The 17159-nt window shown below is 31.9% G+C and overlaps 2 protein-coding genes across 2 annotated transcripts in view; one reads left to right on the top strand and one right to left on the bottom strand.

Annotated features, from left to right (window-relative positions):
* The window catches only part of LOC139481024 (RNA polymerase-associated protein CTR9 homolog), a 54927-nt gene that overhangs the window by 25101 nt on the left and 12667 nt on the right, over positions 1–17159 (bottom strand). Inside the window, exons 10-15 of the mRNA XM_071264054.1 lie at positions 17007–17096; positions 16157–16285; positions 14632–14815; positions 13581–13669; positions 11907–12092; positions 10967–11054 (exon numbers count right to left, since the gene is read on the bottom strand). Coding sequence (XP_071120155.1) covers positions 10967–11054; positions 11907–12092; positions 13581–13669; positions 14632–14815; positions 16157–16285; positions 17007–17096 — 766 coding nt within the window. The remainder of the gene's footprint in view (positions 1–10966; positions 11055–11906; positions 12093–13580; positions 13670–14631; positions 14816–16156; positions 16286–17006; positions 17097–17159) is intronic.
* On the top strand, positions 5008–6057 carry LOC139482507 (uncharacterized). Its single transcript, XM_071266421.1, has one exon. It carries the CDS (start codon positions 5008–5010, stop codon positions 6001–6003), a length of 996 nt encoding a protein of 331 aa, XP_071122522.1. The 3' UTR covers positions 6004–6057.

Raw genomic sequence — 17159 nt, 5'->3', positions numbered from 1 at the left:
TCTGTGGGGTAACAGAAGACTACGCATTCATTCCACATGTATGTTGGTAACTCACGACAGAGATGAACATTTTGGATTTGCATGTTAACTGTCATGTAGCTTTACATCCAAAACAGTTAGAACATTTAGACACAAATCAACGTTATGGTTATAAAAATAATTCAGTGATAAAAGATAATACAACACAAACTCAAACTATTCCAAATATGGATTACGAAGAATCAGCATTCAAATATCAACCATTCAAAAGGTCTTCAAACGATTTGGAAACTAGCTCCATCAACTATCATCAAACTTCACCATTGTATAATGTTTATGACAAATGGCATTATTATTCTATGAATCCACCTGACAGATATGGTGCATCTGAATACCATAATGGGATAATTCCATTTGGACATAACTCATATTCTGATCAAAATGGATCAAATTCGTACGTGGATGTTGGCTATCGTCGTTATGCTTCTGACATTTACGGACAAATGTATGATCAACAATTACCAGAATCTAGTTTTTATCCATATTCATCAAACTTTAATCCATATCTGAACCTTTGTGACAACAACCATCAGGCAAGCAGTTCCTACTATCAACACAAATCAAGATATCCACTAACTCAGAATGGATATAGGAATATACATGACACTGACTTTGGGTCACAGAGTGACCAGAAAACAGACAGTCACTGGTACATGTTACCGTCATCAAGGACTTCTGGTTCTGCATCCGGTCGTGAACAGCGCTATGAATATGAATCTCAAACAAATTATCCTCAGCCTATAAACTCAGCACATCAGGACAAAAGTACAAAACCCACAGCTAATGGCTGTAGTTATGAACATAAAATGGCAAGTCAATACGGAAAAATAAAACAAAATGGCACAGGAAAAGGAACATCTAGTTTTACACTTCATGTACGTAAACAGGAAAGAAAATTAAAGAAAAGATTAAAAGAATTACAAGGTAGAAACTGTGATAAGGCAACACAGCTTCAGGAATATTATCATTACAAGGTTATAATGATCGAAAAACAGGCACAACAACGGCAGCAATCTGATCAAATATTAGGCAGCGTAGAATCCAGTGAAGAAACAGATGTTCAAATACTTCAACTCGTTCATGAAATGGACGAGAGGATCAATGCTCTACAGTTCACGCTTAACGATGACATTACTGACAAATATGGGCAGGTTTGTGGTGAAGTTAGAAAAACAAGACTATTACCAAAACATGCAATAAAAACATTAGAAAACTGGTATGAGGATAACTTAAGTAACCCTTATCCTTCCCGTGATCAGACTGTACGGTTAGCGTTAGATTGTGGACTAACTATCGAACAAGTTAGGAAGTGGTTTGCAAACAAACGGAACAGATCTCGGAACAATAAGCTTCATCTATTGAAGTAGTTAGAAAGTTATTACTAATTGGGAAAGGATAGTTTTCTTATCAATTTATCTACTTGATAAAAATTATTGTATAGTGACTGGCAATTTTAATATCAAATATTGACTTTAAACTGAAACAGTAAACCACATTTTCACAAAAATTATATGTTATATGAGATGAAATCAAATTTTGTCAGATATTTATCTAAAACTTTTTATATTAAATTTGAAAAACTTCAAAGATATTTTTGTATTTAATTCTCTATGAATGATTATCTGTGTGATATATTACTCCTTGAATTATAAAAAGAGGATGTGCAAATAGAAGGTTTAAACTGATAATTACTGTCTCTTTGGGAGTGTCAAATTTTGTGTACTTCAGACCTTATATAGATTTTGAGGTTTCAAGTACACAATTATGCAGCTAATTTTATACAAACAATTAAGATTGTATCAAATACATTGTATTCTGAAATTTGGTTTTGATATATTGAAATACAAGCTAATCTTATATTATATGCATTTATAATACTTATGCTTAAAACAATATAATTTCCGATACTAATTGTTATTTATAGGATTGTTCTGATCATGTGAATCAGCAGAATTTTAATTCTTATTTATAAAATAAAAAAAAAACAGCGCTAATCATTTTTGAATTTCATTTAATTTTCTATGAAATTTGTTTCCATCTTTTATTTATCTATTTTTATTTTTCTTAACAATTTGGACTACAATTTCAGAATTTCAATTCAAGTAAAAGCATAAATGCTAACTTTAATTTATTTTAATTACATTTACTTTCATAACTTTAATATCATGTAATTATATTGTATCAGTATTCATTGTTCTCACAGAAATAATTCTACAAATTAAAAAGAAAGTATGCTTGGTATTCAAAGATTTGTTTTTTTATACAGATTAAAAAAACAGACAGGGATGTTTTCACTTTTCTGTTTCTGATGATTGCAATCTTATGAATTGTGTATAAAAGTTTGTGCAATATTACCAAAAATGTAAATTAAAATAGAAGATAAGATACAGTATGAATGAAAAAACAAGAATATATTTTATTTGAACTGATTTAAGAAAAAAAAATCTAAATTTTCTTACACATTTTATCACCTTTTTTCAAAAGCAAAAGCTGATAATTAGATAAAAAAATTCTTGAATTTTCTATTCAAAAAATATTTAAGGAAATTTAGATTTACTTTGTTGTTTATCATGAAATAATTAATCGGACTAATAATGATCTTGTAAAAACACTTTTGCAATAAAGACAAGCTGAGAAAATTAGATTGGCTCATTATCTTCTTACACCATAATTAGCAAATGGAATTACATCTACATTCTGAAGTTTGATTTAAAAAAATACTTTCTCTTTTAATATTATGAAACCAATGAAAAATTTAATTCAACAAAATATTAAAGCCATTTGATGGAAGAAACTCCAAATCTCTACTAACCTGCAAAACTTCAATAAACAAACTTATAAAACGACAACAAGATATCGGTATACGTTATTGTGATAGAGAAATAAACAAAAAAGTCAGAAAGATTTTAATGATATACCAAATAACATTAGAAAGTATAAGTATATATTACTTCAGAATCAAGTTACATTATGTACATATAGTTGTCCAAAAATCCATTTGTTGTTGTTAATGAATATTATCATGTTTTTTTCTCACTAAGGCCATCAATTCAAGACTTAGCATTAAGCTTACCTAAAAAAACCAAGTGTTGTGCACATCAAATAGTATAGATAGATATTTCTTCTATATATCTATGCAAGAAAAATACCCCTAAGAAGCATATGTTTCCTTTAGTTTTATTTTATGTTTCCTAAACAGCTTCAGTTTGATTTTAATAATGATCCAAAACAGATGGTACACACAAATGTTTTACATTATCGCTATTTTGTGCTACTCATTTGATATGGAAAATTATCGTTAGAAACTAAGCAGGCACGTGGCGTTGCTAACGAAATTGACATAGATTGTCATAGGTAAAATAGCGATAAACAGATTATCATTGGTCATCTCAACTCCATTGCCTTTCTCGCTTTCGATGTCCCGGCTCAAGCGAGAAAATCAATCTCGTTGAGATGATCAACGATAATCTATAACGATAATCTATAAACGATCTTTTGATGAGGTCAGTATATGATTTTTTAGGAAATCAATGGGTAACTGTTAAATTCCTTAGTCTGAGAAAACAAAAGTTGAAATCAATAAAAAAATAATGTGAGGTTGGTTTATTTGCAATGAGACCAAAGGATCAACGGATGTTAGCAAAAACAGGACAAATTGACAAATCCATTCTCAATAAATGAATTAAATTAACAACCATTTCATTAACCAACTATATTGTAAACCTTATACACATGTACCATAATTTTATAAATTGAAGCTGCCAAACTTAAGATAATTTCAATATAAATAGTAAAAAAAAAATATTTAAAGAAATCTATCAGCAGAAAAACTAAAACACAAATATAATTTTTATCAACTTTATTCCAAAATACTTAAAAAATAGTTAAAATATACCATTAATCATATGAGTAAAATATAATCAATACATGTGTGACAACAATTGTTTGTAAATACATGTATAAAAGAAAAGAAAAGGAGTGTAATTAGCTTGGTCCAGTATCAACTTTTTAATAATTTCTTCAAGTGAATATGTTGGTTTTCTTCATATTAAATTTCATATTTATCTATGTAAAAATTTAATTCAAACCAAATGTTTATCCTCTTGTCCTTTTTATATAAGAAATGGCCATTTGAAGAAAAACAATTCTAGGTTAAACATTGGATAACTTGATATAAGTTTTGGAATACTCCTCTTTTTGTTATTATTATTCACTTTGAATAAAGAAAACAAATATGCTTTGAGAAATACTTCATCATATTTTAATGTGTTTTTACTTTCTTTGCTTTTTTAATTTTCATACAATTTAAAAATTTACAGGATATTTATATAAATCCTAAAAAATAAATTAAAAAAAACTAAAGATATCAAATTAAAATTTTACAATTAAAAAATAGACCCTTTCATTTGTTTTTTATCTTAAAAAAAAGAAATCATATTCTAAAGTTCTAAGAATCTTGACTATAAACTTTGAAATTTAATAGAAAAAATAAATATTCAATAATTCAATCATAAATATTTTTAATATTTTTAACTTTCACATCAAAGTGCAACATTTTAATGAGATCTTCTGCAATTAATGATCAGATTAGTTACTAATTAGATCATCTAATTAGCTGTCACCTTTCTCTAAACATTAATCAAAGATTTGATGAAGCCAATGAGTAACAATGATTGTCCAAGCTAATCATGATCATATTCAGTGATTACTAATTCACCCTTCCTTTCATCTTATTCAAACAATAAATGAAGCCATTCATTAATACTGATTGAATAAACATATCATGATTATTAACCAATGAAATCATGATTTTTCTAATCAGAGTTATCACATGGTAGGAAAAGGCCAATCAGAAAATGAGTCTAGTTGAGTTGGCCCAAGCCAATATCTGAAAATCTCAAATAAAACCCCTGACATGGCAGTTTCAACTCATTGCCAAATCGAGTAAACCTTGCCAAAATATCCACAATGAATGATTCATGCTTTATCCAGATGACACCATCTACTACATTGTCAGATGTCATAGCTGCTACTATCCATGATATACCAGTTGATGATGATTCCAACAGCAGTCTAGAACAGTACCTAGACTACAGCCAAACTACTACTACTACTCAAGATGGTCCTACTACTCAAGATGGTCCAACATTCTCAGACTACCCATCAGCTACTCAGTCATCATACCAAACACCAATCAAGTCCAATGGAAAGCCAGCACTGACTATACAGACACCAGGCCACTTCTTCAGTCCTGCGGGAGACAGTCGTTTTAACGACTCTTTGTCAGGTCTCCTTGGTTCACCACCACCAGACAGTCCACTAGCCAGGAATCCATTCTTCAGTGACCTTCAGGCAGTCCTAGCTAATGACTGCAAGGCCAGCAACTCTCTGTCAGAATGCCTACTCACTACCATGACAACTCAACCACATCAAGATGTATTCATCAGAGAGCAGAATCTTCAACTCAGATTCAACTCACTTCAAGGGTGCTTCCCAGAGGACATCAGACAGCTGTCTAACTTCTACCGTTACCAAGCAGCCATTGTTGAGACTGAAAGATTTCGTCATGTTCAGCCAACCAACTACCCAGATCACTACAAGAAATCACTCAACAACCACTACGACAGTCAACTTCATCAGATCATGGACCGTGTGGAGAGAAGTCTGTCACTACTTGAAGAATCCACTCACATGAAACCAGTAGTATCATCAGTCAACTGCATCAAACAACGCCCACTACTCTCAAAGAAAGCAGTACGTCACATGGAAGACTGGTATGACCAACATCTAGAACATCCATATCCTAACAACATCGTCATCGACCAGCTGGCAGTCAAGGGTAATATTCAGGTCGAACAGGTCAAGAAATGGTTTGCCAACAAACGCAACAGAAACAACAACACTCGTACACTCACAGAGATTGCCAGAAAGAAGCGTAAACTTGCCATGCAGCATTCTTGTTAACATGTGAACTTTGAACTATGAACTTTAGTGCTATGTATAGTAATTGTTTTTGTTATTGTTTATGTTATGTTTGTATAGATTAAATGTCTGAATATGAATACAAATTAAAACTTAGAAAGATATCATTGGCTTGTTTTACTGTTTAACATAGGTATTTTTCCTTGTTTCAGGTGGTTATTTTATATGAAATTGAAACAAAATATATACTGAGTCTATAAACAAACAAAAAAAGAATGCCTCAATATCTAGAAGAACTGCTTAATTTGATCAAACAGAAATTACTCACAAGGAAAAAAATTTATAAAGAAACAATTCCACACAAAAAATTTCAGGTGATCCAAATTAAAAATTTATAAGTCGGTTGTCAAATATTTACATGGTTTATATGAGTATAAGGCATCTTATTGTACAAGTATTTTGAAAGTTGTACTCTTTATATCTATGGTCGTTTTGTTATTCCTGTGCTGTCTCATCGAGATATACCAAAAAAAAAACCCATCTACATGTATTTAAATTGAAAATCTCAGCTCATCCAAGATTATTATCATTATTATTGTCTCAGCATAATCTGACAAAATAGAAAAATGTAGAAAGAGATGTTGTATGATTGCTGATGGGACAACTAAAGAAAATGATGGGCAAATGCAGATGTAAGCAACTGTATGTCTTAAATTACAAAGTAAAATGTGTTAAATCATTAGTTCAGCAGACAAATTTTTAAACAGTGTAAATCTAATCCTATTCAGGAAAATTATACTTTGAGAAGTTACATATAAAACAGCAGAGTGTCTGTTATAATCAATTTCAGTTGCAAATAACAAAATAAATATTCATTATGGTTTTCAATAAAATGGGACAACAACCCATTCATAGAGCAGAAAACAATTGAAGGCCACCAAAGGGTCTTCAACACAACAAGAAAATCCTTCACCAAAGGTGTGCTTCAGCTGGCCCCTAAATAAAAATATGTACCAATTCATTGTAAATGGATGTCATACTAAATTCCAAAACATGTAAATGAACCAAATAAAAATAAATCATATTATACTAACAAAGGCCAGGAGCTCCTGACTTGGGACAGGTGCAAAAATATACATAAACATTTTCCATACTGCTTTAATGTGCACCACTATCACATTTTTCTTAAGTGCACTCAAATCATACAGAAAGGTTTCAAGTTTGAAATTTCTCACAATTTTTTGTTCACATTCCATCATGTGATTGCCTGGTGGAAATTGTCTAGGTGACTATTTTACTATATAATATAAATTTTAGAGAGACCAGTTCAAAAAAACATCAACAAAAAGTTGTCCTTGACAAGTCTAATTACTGGTTCCATTATATCTCTAGGAGATAATTCATGGTAGAAACTAATTTCGCGAGTGGTACTGTTATTGTTTGTTATTGGCAGATGTTAATTTCAATACAAGGGAAGTAACTCAAAACATTCCGTAGAGTAGCTCTATTAAGACCATTTTAAACCATTGTATGAAGTCACTTATAACAATTGCATAACAACATAGCTTATATCGGAGAAGGTCTCTCTGGGAGACAAATTCCAAACATTACGACAATGTGGATAAAAGCTCAACAAAAATCGTAAACTTAATTTGAGATAGATGAAACAACAGACAAAGAAACAAAATAAAAAATGATCTAGGGGTTGTATTTATGTAATGATAAAAGCAAAATAACAGGTATCCAAAGATACCAAAATAAATGAATTCCAATTCTAGTTGTATTATAAATTTTAACAAATATTTGCACCAGTATTTCATCATTAATGTAAACTGCATATCTAATTTGAATCAAACAAATAATATTTCTTACATCACGGCTGGTGATCTACACACGCAGAACATTTGGTTCTGCAATGAAAACCGTGAGAGGATTTTCCGGTTGTGCTTGAGTGGAGTAATTGTCACCGCTTCAAAAGGTATGCACATCTCTAAATCGCAATTTTCTTATTCGACTGATCCAAATATTGAAAATCGGAGAATGCTATGCTGTGGTGAATACTTGAACAAAGAGATACATGTATCATTTACTGTTGTACGTGGAGTTGAACTCCTACAAAATCAGTTGCCGCACGAGAATTTGCCTAAAAAAGTGACATTTAAATTTTGAAATGGTTCTAATTACAGACCCTCAAGTTCAAATTTACTTTTTATTTGGTCAATAGGTATGAATGTCGTTTTGGGCGGCGTGTACGCTGTCCGGTGTTGATCGACATCTTAATAAATCTAAAAACCTCATATTTTCATTTTGTCATGCGTGAGGGGATCGGTTCTGATTGAGGACATCGTGAATGCGTGAGGGGAATTGAAATCATATCTTTATATTTATACTGCAATCAGCTATTTTACTATACAGATAAAGCTATACGTATAAACGTTAGCTTTATATGTCAATGACCTCAACTAACCTATAAGCTCCGCCTACTTACCGGAACTACTGTATTTCATCAACAACGTCACGTCACAACCATGACAACGTGTAGTAACAATGGTCAAACAATTATGAATTTAAACTTGTTCTGTCTTCAAATTAGTTATTTATATACCATGTTTATTAAATGATATTAAATAAATTCATTTTCCCTTTCTAATTCCTTAAAATGTCTATGTCTTACCGCCTAGACTACGCTCATAGGGAAATACGCCAAAATGGTACCTCATGAGGGAAATTCCAAACACTTTTTTTTAACAATATTTGTTACATATTTTTTGTAATTTTTTGTAATTTTTTATCGATTTCAGTATAAAGACAATATACATATAGTGTCTTGAAATATGAAATTTATGTGTATTCGGCACGAAACGGGAAAATGCTCGGTACAACCTCGAATTTCCCCCGTTTCTAAGCCTCATACAAATAAATTTCATATTTCAAGACACTATACGTATATTGTCTAAATATACAAGTATCAGCCGTTGAAAGTTGCCTTAATATGGTTATATTGTTTATGAAAAAAACAAATTTGTGTGCATAAATAAAAATTATGAGATAGAATTTCGAAATAACAATAAATCACCAAGTTTTCTTTTTATGAATAAAAGTCTAACCAATAAATTTCAAATATGTGTCTAAATTCGTGGATTTGGGCAAATAATCGGTATAGTTTACTACCACAATTTGATATTAATTAATATTGTAATTTTCATTGTTATTGATAAATTTTATATCACTATTGCGAATCTAATCCTGAATTCTGTCTATCCTATTTTTGGGATATTGTTTAAGAAATTGATATGTGACGTCACTTTGTGCGTTTATGGTTTTGGCGAACTCGGCTGTGAATTTTTATGTGCTGGTTTATGTTGTTTTATGTATCCGTTTTTATTGTGTAGTTAGTCACCGCTTCGATTTTATAATGTATATCTATTATATAGTCATTTTATAAAACATCACTGGTTGCAAAATTATGAATTATTCGAAATAACAAGGATGTTCTTATTCCAGGCAGAAACCTTAGCCGTATTAGGCACAACTTTTTCGAACTTTTGGTCCTCACTGTACTTGTCTTGGCTTTCGAACTTTTTTCATCTGAGCGTCACTAGTAAGCCTTGTGTGGACGAAAGACGCGTCTGACGTAGAAGTTTTTTTTTAAAACCTGGTACCTTTTGTTAGCTATACTTGGAGTGTTTTTCTCTGACCTATATGTTCTCTCATTTATTTGTATTGTAGTCCTGTCATGTAATGTTGTCTTTAAATGATATATTTACCATTGCCGTAGAAGCGGGAGGTTTGGTATGCCACAAAACCGGGTTCTCCCATCATTTTTTTCTTAAAATGTCCTGTGCCAAGTCAGGAAAAATGGCCATTGTTAAATTGTAATTCGTTTCTGTGTGTGTTAAAGTTTAATGTTGTGTTTGTGTTGTGTCGAAATTTCCTCTTATATTCAATGTGTTTCCCTCAGTTTTAGTTTGTAGTCCGAATTTGTTTTTTCTCAATCAATTTACGAATTTCGACAATGGTTTACTACTGTTGCCTTTATTGGAGACATATTTGCAATTTATTGGTTAGACTGTTTATTCATATACAGAAACTTTGTGATATATTGTATAAATCAAATTATTCAAACAAATATCAAAATTTGTATTTTCGCGATCCGTCTTTTTTTTTTTTTTTTTTTAAATACTCAATACAAGGGGAGTTAACTCTTTTGGTAAAAAATGTATACTGGGCTGATATGAAATTTTTCAACTTTTATTTGTAGCTAGAAACAAATCGTTGACAAAATTTCCTTTTATTGTTCGTAAAACCTATCTTCCCACAATGTATTTTAAAATTCTATCTCATTAATTTTGTTTATGCACAAAATGTGTTTTTTCATGAACAATCTGACCACATTTAGGCAACTTTCAAAGACTAATAGTTTGGATTTAATATTATGATTTCACGTCCTCTCACGCATTCATGATGCCCTCAATCAGAACCGATCCCCTCACGCATGACATAATGACAATATGAGGTTTTTAGATTTATTAAGATGTCGATTAACACCGGACAGCGTACACGCCGCCCAAAACGACATTCATACCCATTGACCAAATAAAAAGTAAATTTGAACTTGAGGGTCTGTAATTAGAACCATTTCAAAATTTAAATGTCACTTTTTAAGGCAAATTATCGTGCGGCAACTGATTTTGTAGGAGTTCAACTCCACGTACAACAGTAAATGATACATCTATCTCTTTGTTCAAGTATTCACCACAGCATAGCATTCTCCGATTTTCAATATTTGGATCAGTCGAATAAAAAATTTGCGATTTAGAAATGTATATACCTTTTGAAGCAGTGACAATTGCTCCACTCAAAAACAACCGGAAAATCCTCTCATGGTTTTCATTGCAGAACCAAATGTTCTGCGTGTGTAGATTACCAGCCGTGTACATTTGATTATTAAAATTAAATCGAATTTTGACTTTAAATAAGTTTTGTTTCTGATGATTGTACATACCAATCCCATTAGCAGCCCAGATATTTCTGTCATCATTTCTCAACACTTGTTTATACATAGCCAGGGCACGATCTTGATGTCTTTTTTCCTGAAAACGTAGAAGATTTTTAAATAAAGATTGAAATCTTACATCTCTTTATATAATAATTTTATGTAGTTAAACAATTTTTTTCACATCATAGCCCTTTGATAGCTGACTATCCGGTATGAGTTTTGTAGATTGTTGATCTACAGTTATTCACATCTATTTCATTGGGACGTTATTAGATAGTTGTGTTCTATAAGCATGTATGTATAGTCTTTATATCAGAACATATAAATGTAATTTATCTGCTATAAGGCAGTAAAATAATTGATGCTGTTCCTTGACTGAGGTAAAAGTATAACTCAGATTGGAATCTGCAAATGACAAAAACATGGATATTTGTTAAGAATTGCTTATATTACATATATACTAAATTTCAATTTAAATGGATTTTTTATCTAAAAAAAAACCAGAATATAATTATCCATTATTTCAAACACTATAAAAGTATACTCTGAATATTCTTCTGTTGTTTGAATGATTTTTTTTCAAATAAATGGAGAATGTGTTCATTGGACACAGATGATGCCCCTGCTTGCATATATATATATATATTTGGATCTGTATTTTGTGGTAATTTGCAATGTGTATAAGTTTCATGACATTTGGTTGAGAAAAAATAAAGTTAGAGAACAGAAACCATCTTTGGGACATTGGTATAGACAGACTTACGTACAGACAGACAAGGGTAAAACAGCTGGGACATAAAAGTATCTCTAAATAACAAAAAAAGCTGAAAGAAGGAAATTTGGGTTTAAATGCTCCGAAACTTTGGTTTCTTACCTAATAAAGATATGTCCAGAGTAATGTGCAGTGCACAATGAAGTAAAGATTTAATATTTAAAGTAAAATTACCTTATCCTTGTCTCTCATTGGTTGATGCAGTGTCTGTAACCAAACATTGCCCAGTGCAATCAATGAATATGCATCATCTTTTGTTTGTGGTCGACCAATAATTCTCTCAAATTTCTTCTGTCCTGGTCCCCACTCCTGCTTAGCTAAATGGAGATTGCCTATCAAAGACCAAGCATCTGGATGATCCTGTAAAATAAATCAAATATTGATGCAAGGATTCTTGTTAATGAGTCTGTATCCAACGGGAAGACTACAGTGTCTACTCACTATGAAAAACAATTCAAAACTGTTTCAAGTATAATTACACCGTATGTAAGATTCCTTGGTTTTGATTGGTTGATAGCCAGTGTATTTTTCACCAATTTACTGTTATCAAATGAATATCGTTCATTTTTTAACGCAGGGGTATTTGCAAAAAGGATATGCCTTTTATACCCTCTCTGCCGTGGTATTTAACAAATAATTACACCTTATGTAAGAATCCTGGGTTTTGATTGGTTGATAGCCAGTGTATTTTTCACCAATTTACTGCTATCAAATGAATATTGTTCATTTTTAACGTTGCCGAGGTATATGCAAAAAGAATATGCCTTTTTTACCCTCTCTGCCAGGGTATTTGACAAAAAATACTCTATCCGACTGGATGCTTGTAACGTCACGATCACTAATGCGTTTTTGAACATTAACATTCGGTGTAATCAAACAGATATAGCATGTTCTTGAGGGGTATTTGGAAAAATTACCAGTCTTGAGAATGAATTTCCCTCGACTAACAACTCGCGAAATTTAACATTCTCTCGACTGGTATTTTTCGCAAATACCCCTCCTTAACATGATATATCTGTTGAAAATACTCTCTCCGACAGGAAGCTTGTAACGTCACTATCATCAATGCCTCTTTGAACATTAACATTCGTTGTAATTAAACAGATATAGCACGTTCTTGAGGGGTATTTGCGAAAAATACCAGTCTTTAGAATGAATTTCCCTCCCCTTATGGCTCGCGAAATTTAACATTCTCTCGACTGGTATTTTTCGCAAATACCCCTCCTTAACATGATATATCTGTTCAAAATACTCTATCTGACTGGACGCTTGTAACGTCACGATCGTCAATGCCATTTTGAACATTAACAATTGGTGTAATTAAACAGATATTGCACGTTCTTGAGGGGTATTTGCGAAAAATACCAGTCTTTAGAATGAATTTCCCTCGCCTTACGGCTCGCAAAATTTAACATTCTCTCGACTGGTATTTTTCAAAAATACTCTTTCTTAACATGATATATCTATTTAATAATATACCTCATTTCACATTTTATAGTAAACTGTTAACAAAAATATATTTCAGACCTGTGTAGTCACATCACAAACTTTACTAATTGTTTGCTCCACCAACACTAACATTGGAAACAGCTAGCTTTTGTCTAACTTCAACAACTTGTGTGGCAGGGGAGACAAACATTAACTGGGATAAGTATATTAGCTTTTAGCTTTAGACAGGTATTCATTCACTGACTATGGAATTGTCCAAATTTCTAGTTCAAACTCAACAATTCATAAAATGATTATGCTAAGATAAACAGCTCCCAACATATTTTTCTTTAAAATCAACAATTCAAACTTGCATTCACTAAAAATATGTTAGTATTTTTAGAATCTTTTATTATTTACCTGATTTATCTGAAGAGCTTCTTTAAACCAATCAGAAGCTTCATAAATCTGTCCTCTATCTCTGGCCATACATCCCAATCGTAGGTAACCTGAAATACAAATTTCATATAAATGTGGTTTATTTCTCCAAACATTTCAAGTAACAAGGTAAACCTCAGATGTCTTCTAACCAATTAACAACTATCAATAACTGCTTTGGTGACAAGATATTCATGTTGAGCATGTGTTGACATATATAACTCCTCATGTCACTTTTAATTGGTAAAATGTGACTATGTGAGGAAGAAAGTCTAACCACAAAAGGTTCCCTGACACTCAACTTTCCCTGAATCATATAAATATTTGACAAGTTCAAGTTTTGTAAAATTCTAGTTGAATATTTGTTGTGTCCGGAAATATGACCGACTTGACAACATTGATATCTCATGGTCTAAATTTAATAACTTTAAACATCTTGAAGAATTTTTAAATGGCAAATATGCTGATTCTTGTGTTGTTTCCAAGTATTTAAAACATTCTAACTTGTACTCTTGTCCATCTGATGAGTTAAGCCCTTTTCAACTGATTTTTATAGTTCGTTCTTATGTTGTACTGTTATACCACTGTCCCAGGTTAGGGGGAGGGTTGGGATCCCGCTAACATGTTTAACCCCGCCATATTATTTATGTATGTGCCTGTCCCAAGTCAGGAGCCTGTAATTCAGTGGTTGTCGTTTGTTTAAGTGTTACATATTTGCTTTTCGTTAATTTTTTTTACATAAATAAGGCCGTAAGTATTCTCGTTTGAATTTTTTTACATTGTCTTTTCGGGGCCTTTTATAGCTGACTATGTCCTATGGGCTTCGCTCATTGTTGAAGGCCGTACGGTGACCTATAGTTGTTAATGTCTGTGTCATTTTGGTCTTTTGTGGATAGTTGTCTCATTGGCAAACATACCATATCTTCTTTTTCATATAATGATAAATCTATTGATTTTGATTGTACATGTTGTACGACAGATTGAGGAAAAAACTGTACCCAAATTAGCTAATGTGTTAAATATTTCCACTTACAGTCTACATAATTAGGATGTTCTCGAAGAATACTCTTGTATAATCTTTCTGCATCATCATACTCATGTGTAGCCTCATACAAAACAGCAAGGTTATAGGTCGTTGTCACAGAGATGGCACTGTAGTATGTTTCATCATGCTGAGCTTCACCTCTTGATCTTTCTAATGATGACTCATAAAATCTCTATTGATAATAATTTTAAAATTTATTAATGACAGTCGTTAGTTATAAATGCATTTTCAATCTAACAGAATAATAAATAGAAACTCATACATAACACATGGAACATCATAGAATATCTTGTCTCAAAATAAAAGAATAGGATCAGATGTTTTGTGGTTTTTTTAATTAAAACTCTCAGTCAGTTAGATATATTTAGTTTTGTGTCTGTCCCAAGTCAGGAACCTCTGGACATTGTGTGTTTTTCTAATTCTAGTACATATATATGTTTCAGAGTTTTGTGTAACATTCATTTTTCGCTGAACTAGTTCACCTTTTTTTAAGGGGCCAGCTGATGCCTGCCTGCAAGTGAGGGATTTTCTCGTTGTGTTGAAGACTCATTGGTGTTTTCTGCTCTTTGGTCAGGTTGTTTTCTCTTTGACACATTGCAAATTTCCATTCTCAATTTTATCATCAATTTTTATAGTACAGGATCTCTTCATAATTGGTTCAATGGATGTTTGTATTTTACAACTATGTTTGACTGAATGTATTACACATCATATTGATGAAAGTCTTGTCCAACTTCTTGTCATGGTTTGTATGCCTAAACAGTCATAAATATAAATTCATGGCAAATATTGCTATTTATCCTGCAATTGGGTGTCCTACTATACAGATACAGCCCTACAGATATCGCTATGCTGTATCTGTATACTATACAGATATCGCTTTAAAGCTCCGCCCACTGCCAGACTGAGTATTGTTTGAACCTGTGTGACCCCAGAATGTGTATTCCAGTTGCATTACAATGACAATGACAATTGTCAATTTCAAAACTTGAATGTGTATGATTGTGTTATAAAATCAACCATGTCAATTTCAGCATGTATGTTTAGTGAATGTCAAGTCTGAAGCGTAGGACAACTCGTACACTTCTGTTTCAAATTTGACAATGTTTTGTTATTTGTTTTTACTGTTGAAATTAGATGTTATGTTAAAATAGATAATTATTCACCTTGAGCGATGTATTATTGTTGACCATTCGAGATTCTTTTTTGAGAACCCGTCTTCAGCGTAATGTGTGATTTTGATATTACTACGCGGGCTTCAAGGGATTACAAATCGAAAATAAATGCTAAATATGTTAGTTTTTGTGTCTTTCAAAACACAAACAATATACAGAATTAATTGCAGGATAAAGACAATAACTGTTTAGTGTCTTTAAATATCAGCTGTATTTGTACTCGGCTCGAAACAGGTGTAGTAGCTCGCTAAAAGCTCGCATACACCTTGTTTCCTAGCCTCGTACAAATACAGCTGATATTTAAAGACACTAAACAGTTATTGTTTATGAAAACCAACCTTAGCTTCCTGAAGATTTCCTAGCCTGAAGTGAAGAGCTGCTACATTGTTAAGTATTTCTGGAGGTACATCAGCCTCGATCTTCTCTTTCAGTATAGTAGTGGCTTTACCATAGGCTGACAAAGCCCCCTGAAGGAACAAGTCACAATTAAAATATATAAAAAAGTTTTTGTGTGCAAAAACCTTAAAAGGTAAAATAGTATGACAAGTAGAGAATACCATGCTTATGACAGAAGCATGACTAATAGAAATGACCAACTTTTATAATGTGTTTTTATTCTGGTGATGACAGGAAAGTTTATCAAAAAGGGGACTGATAAAAAAGGTAAATCTAAGTAAAATAAATCAAAATGAAGTAGGTATAATTGGATATGATGTGCTGCCAGTATAATGTACAAGCAGATGTATCATTGTGAGCAAAGAAGACTATATTTTTTATAACCTTTAATAAAACTTGCATTTCATACCTTATTATGGTTCTTATCTTAAACTAAGTTCACTACAATTATCTTTTCTAAATTAGTGCTAAAACTACATAAAATCCTCCATTGTATGAACAGTCTGATAAAACTTGTTACTACTATTGGGGGAAGTACTATCGCTGTTTGAAGTCGAATTGATGAAAAGGTCTAAAAGTTCTGGTAAGATTTTCATATCATGTCAAGGTAGACAGTATCATAAATCAAATTCTTCAATGCACTATTGAGGATTGAGCATCTTCAGTATAATTTTTATAGGAAAATATTGTATACACATGGATAATACATCATATATAAGCAAACACCTGCTTTGCTTTGTTTCCTGTCAGTAACAGGACTAAACAAATTGTTCATGCATATTTTTTCCATACCTGTACATCATTCTGCTCTAGAATTTGAGCCAGTTCTATCCAAGCCTCTACATCATCAGGGAACTGTTCTGATACTTTCTTTAAATGGTGCTGAAATTGATCAAACAAAAATATGTAAAAAAAGTTAAACAAATCCACCATGCTTCTAATGAT

The sequence above is a fragment of the Mytilus edulis genome, chromosome 7 (assembly GCF_963676685.1).
Source record: "Mytilus edulis chromosome 7, xbMytEdul2.2, whole genome shotgun sequence".
Classification (NCBI taxonomy): Eukaryota; Metazoa; Mollusca; class Bivalvia; order Mytilida; family Mytilidae; genus Mytilus; species Mytilus edulis.
The sequence above is the reverse complement of the archived record's forward strand: the minus strand, read 5'-3'. Positions and strand labels throughout refer to the sequence as shown.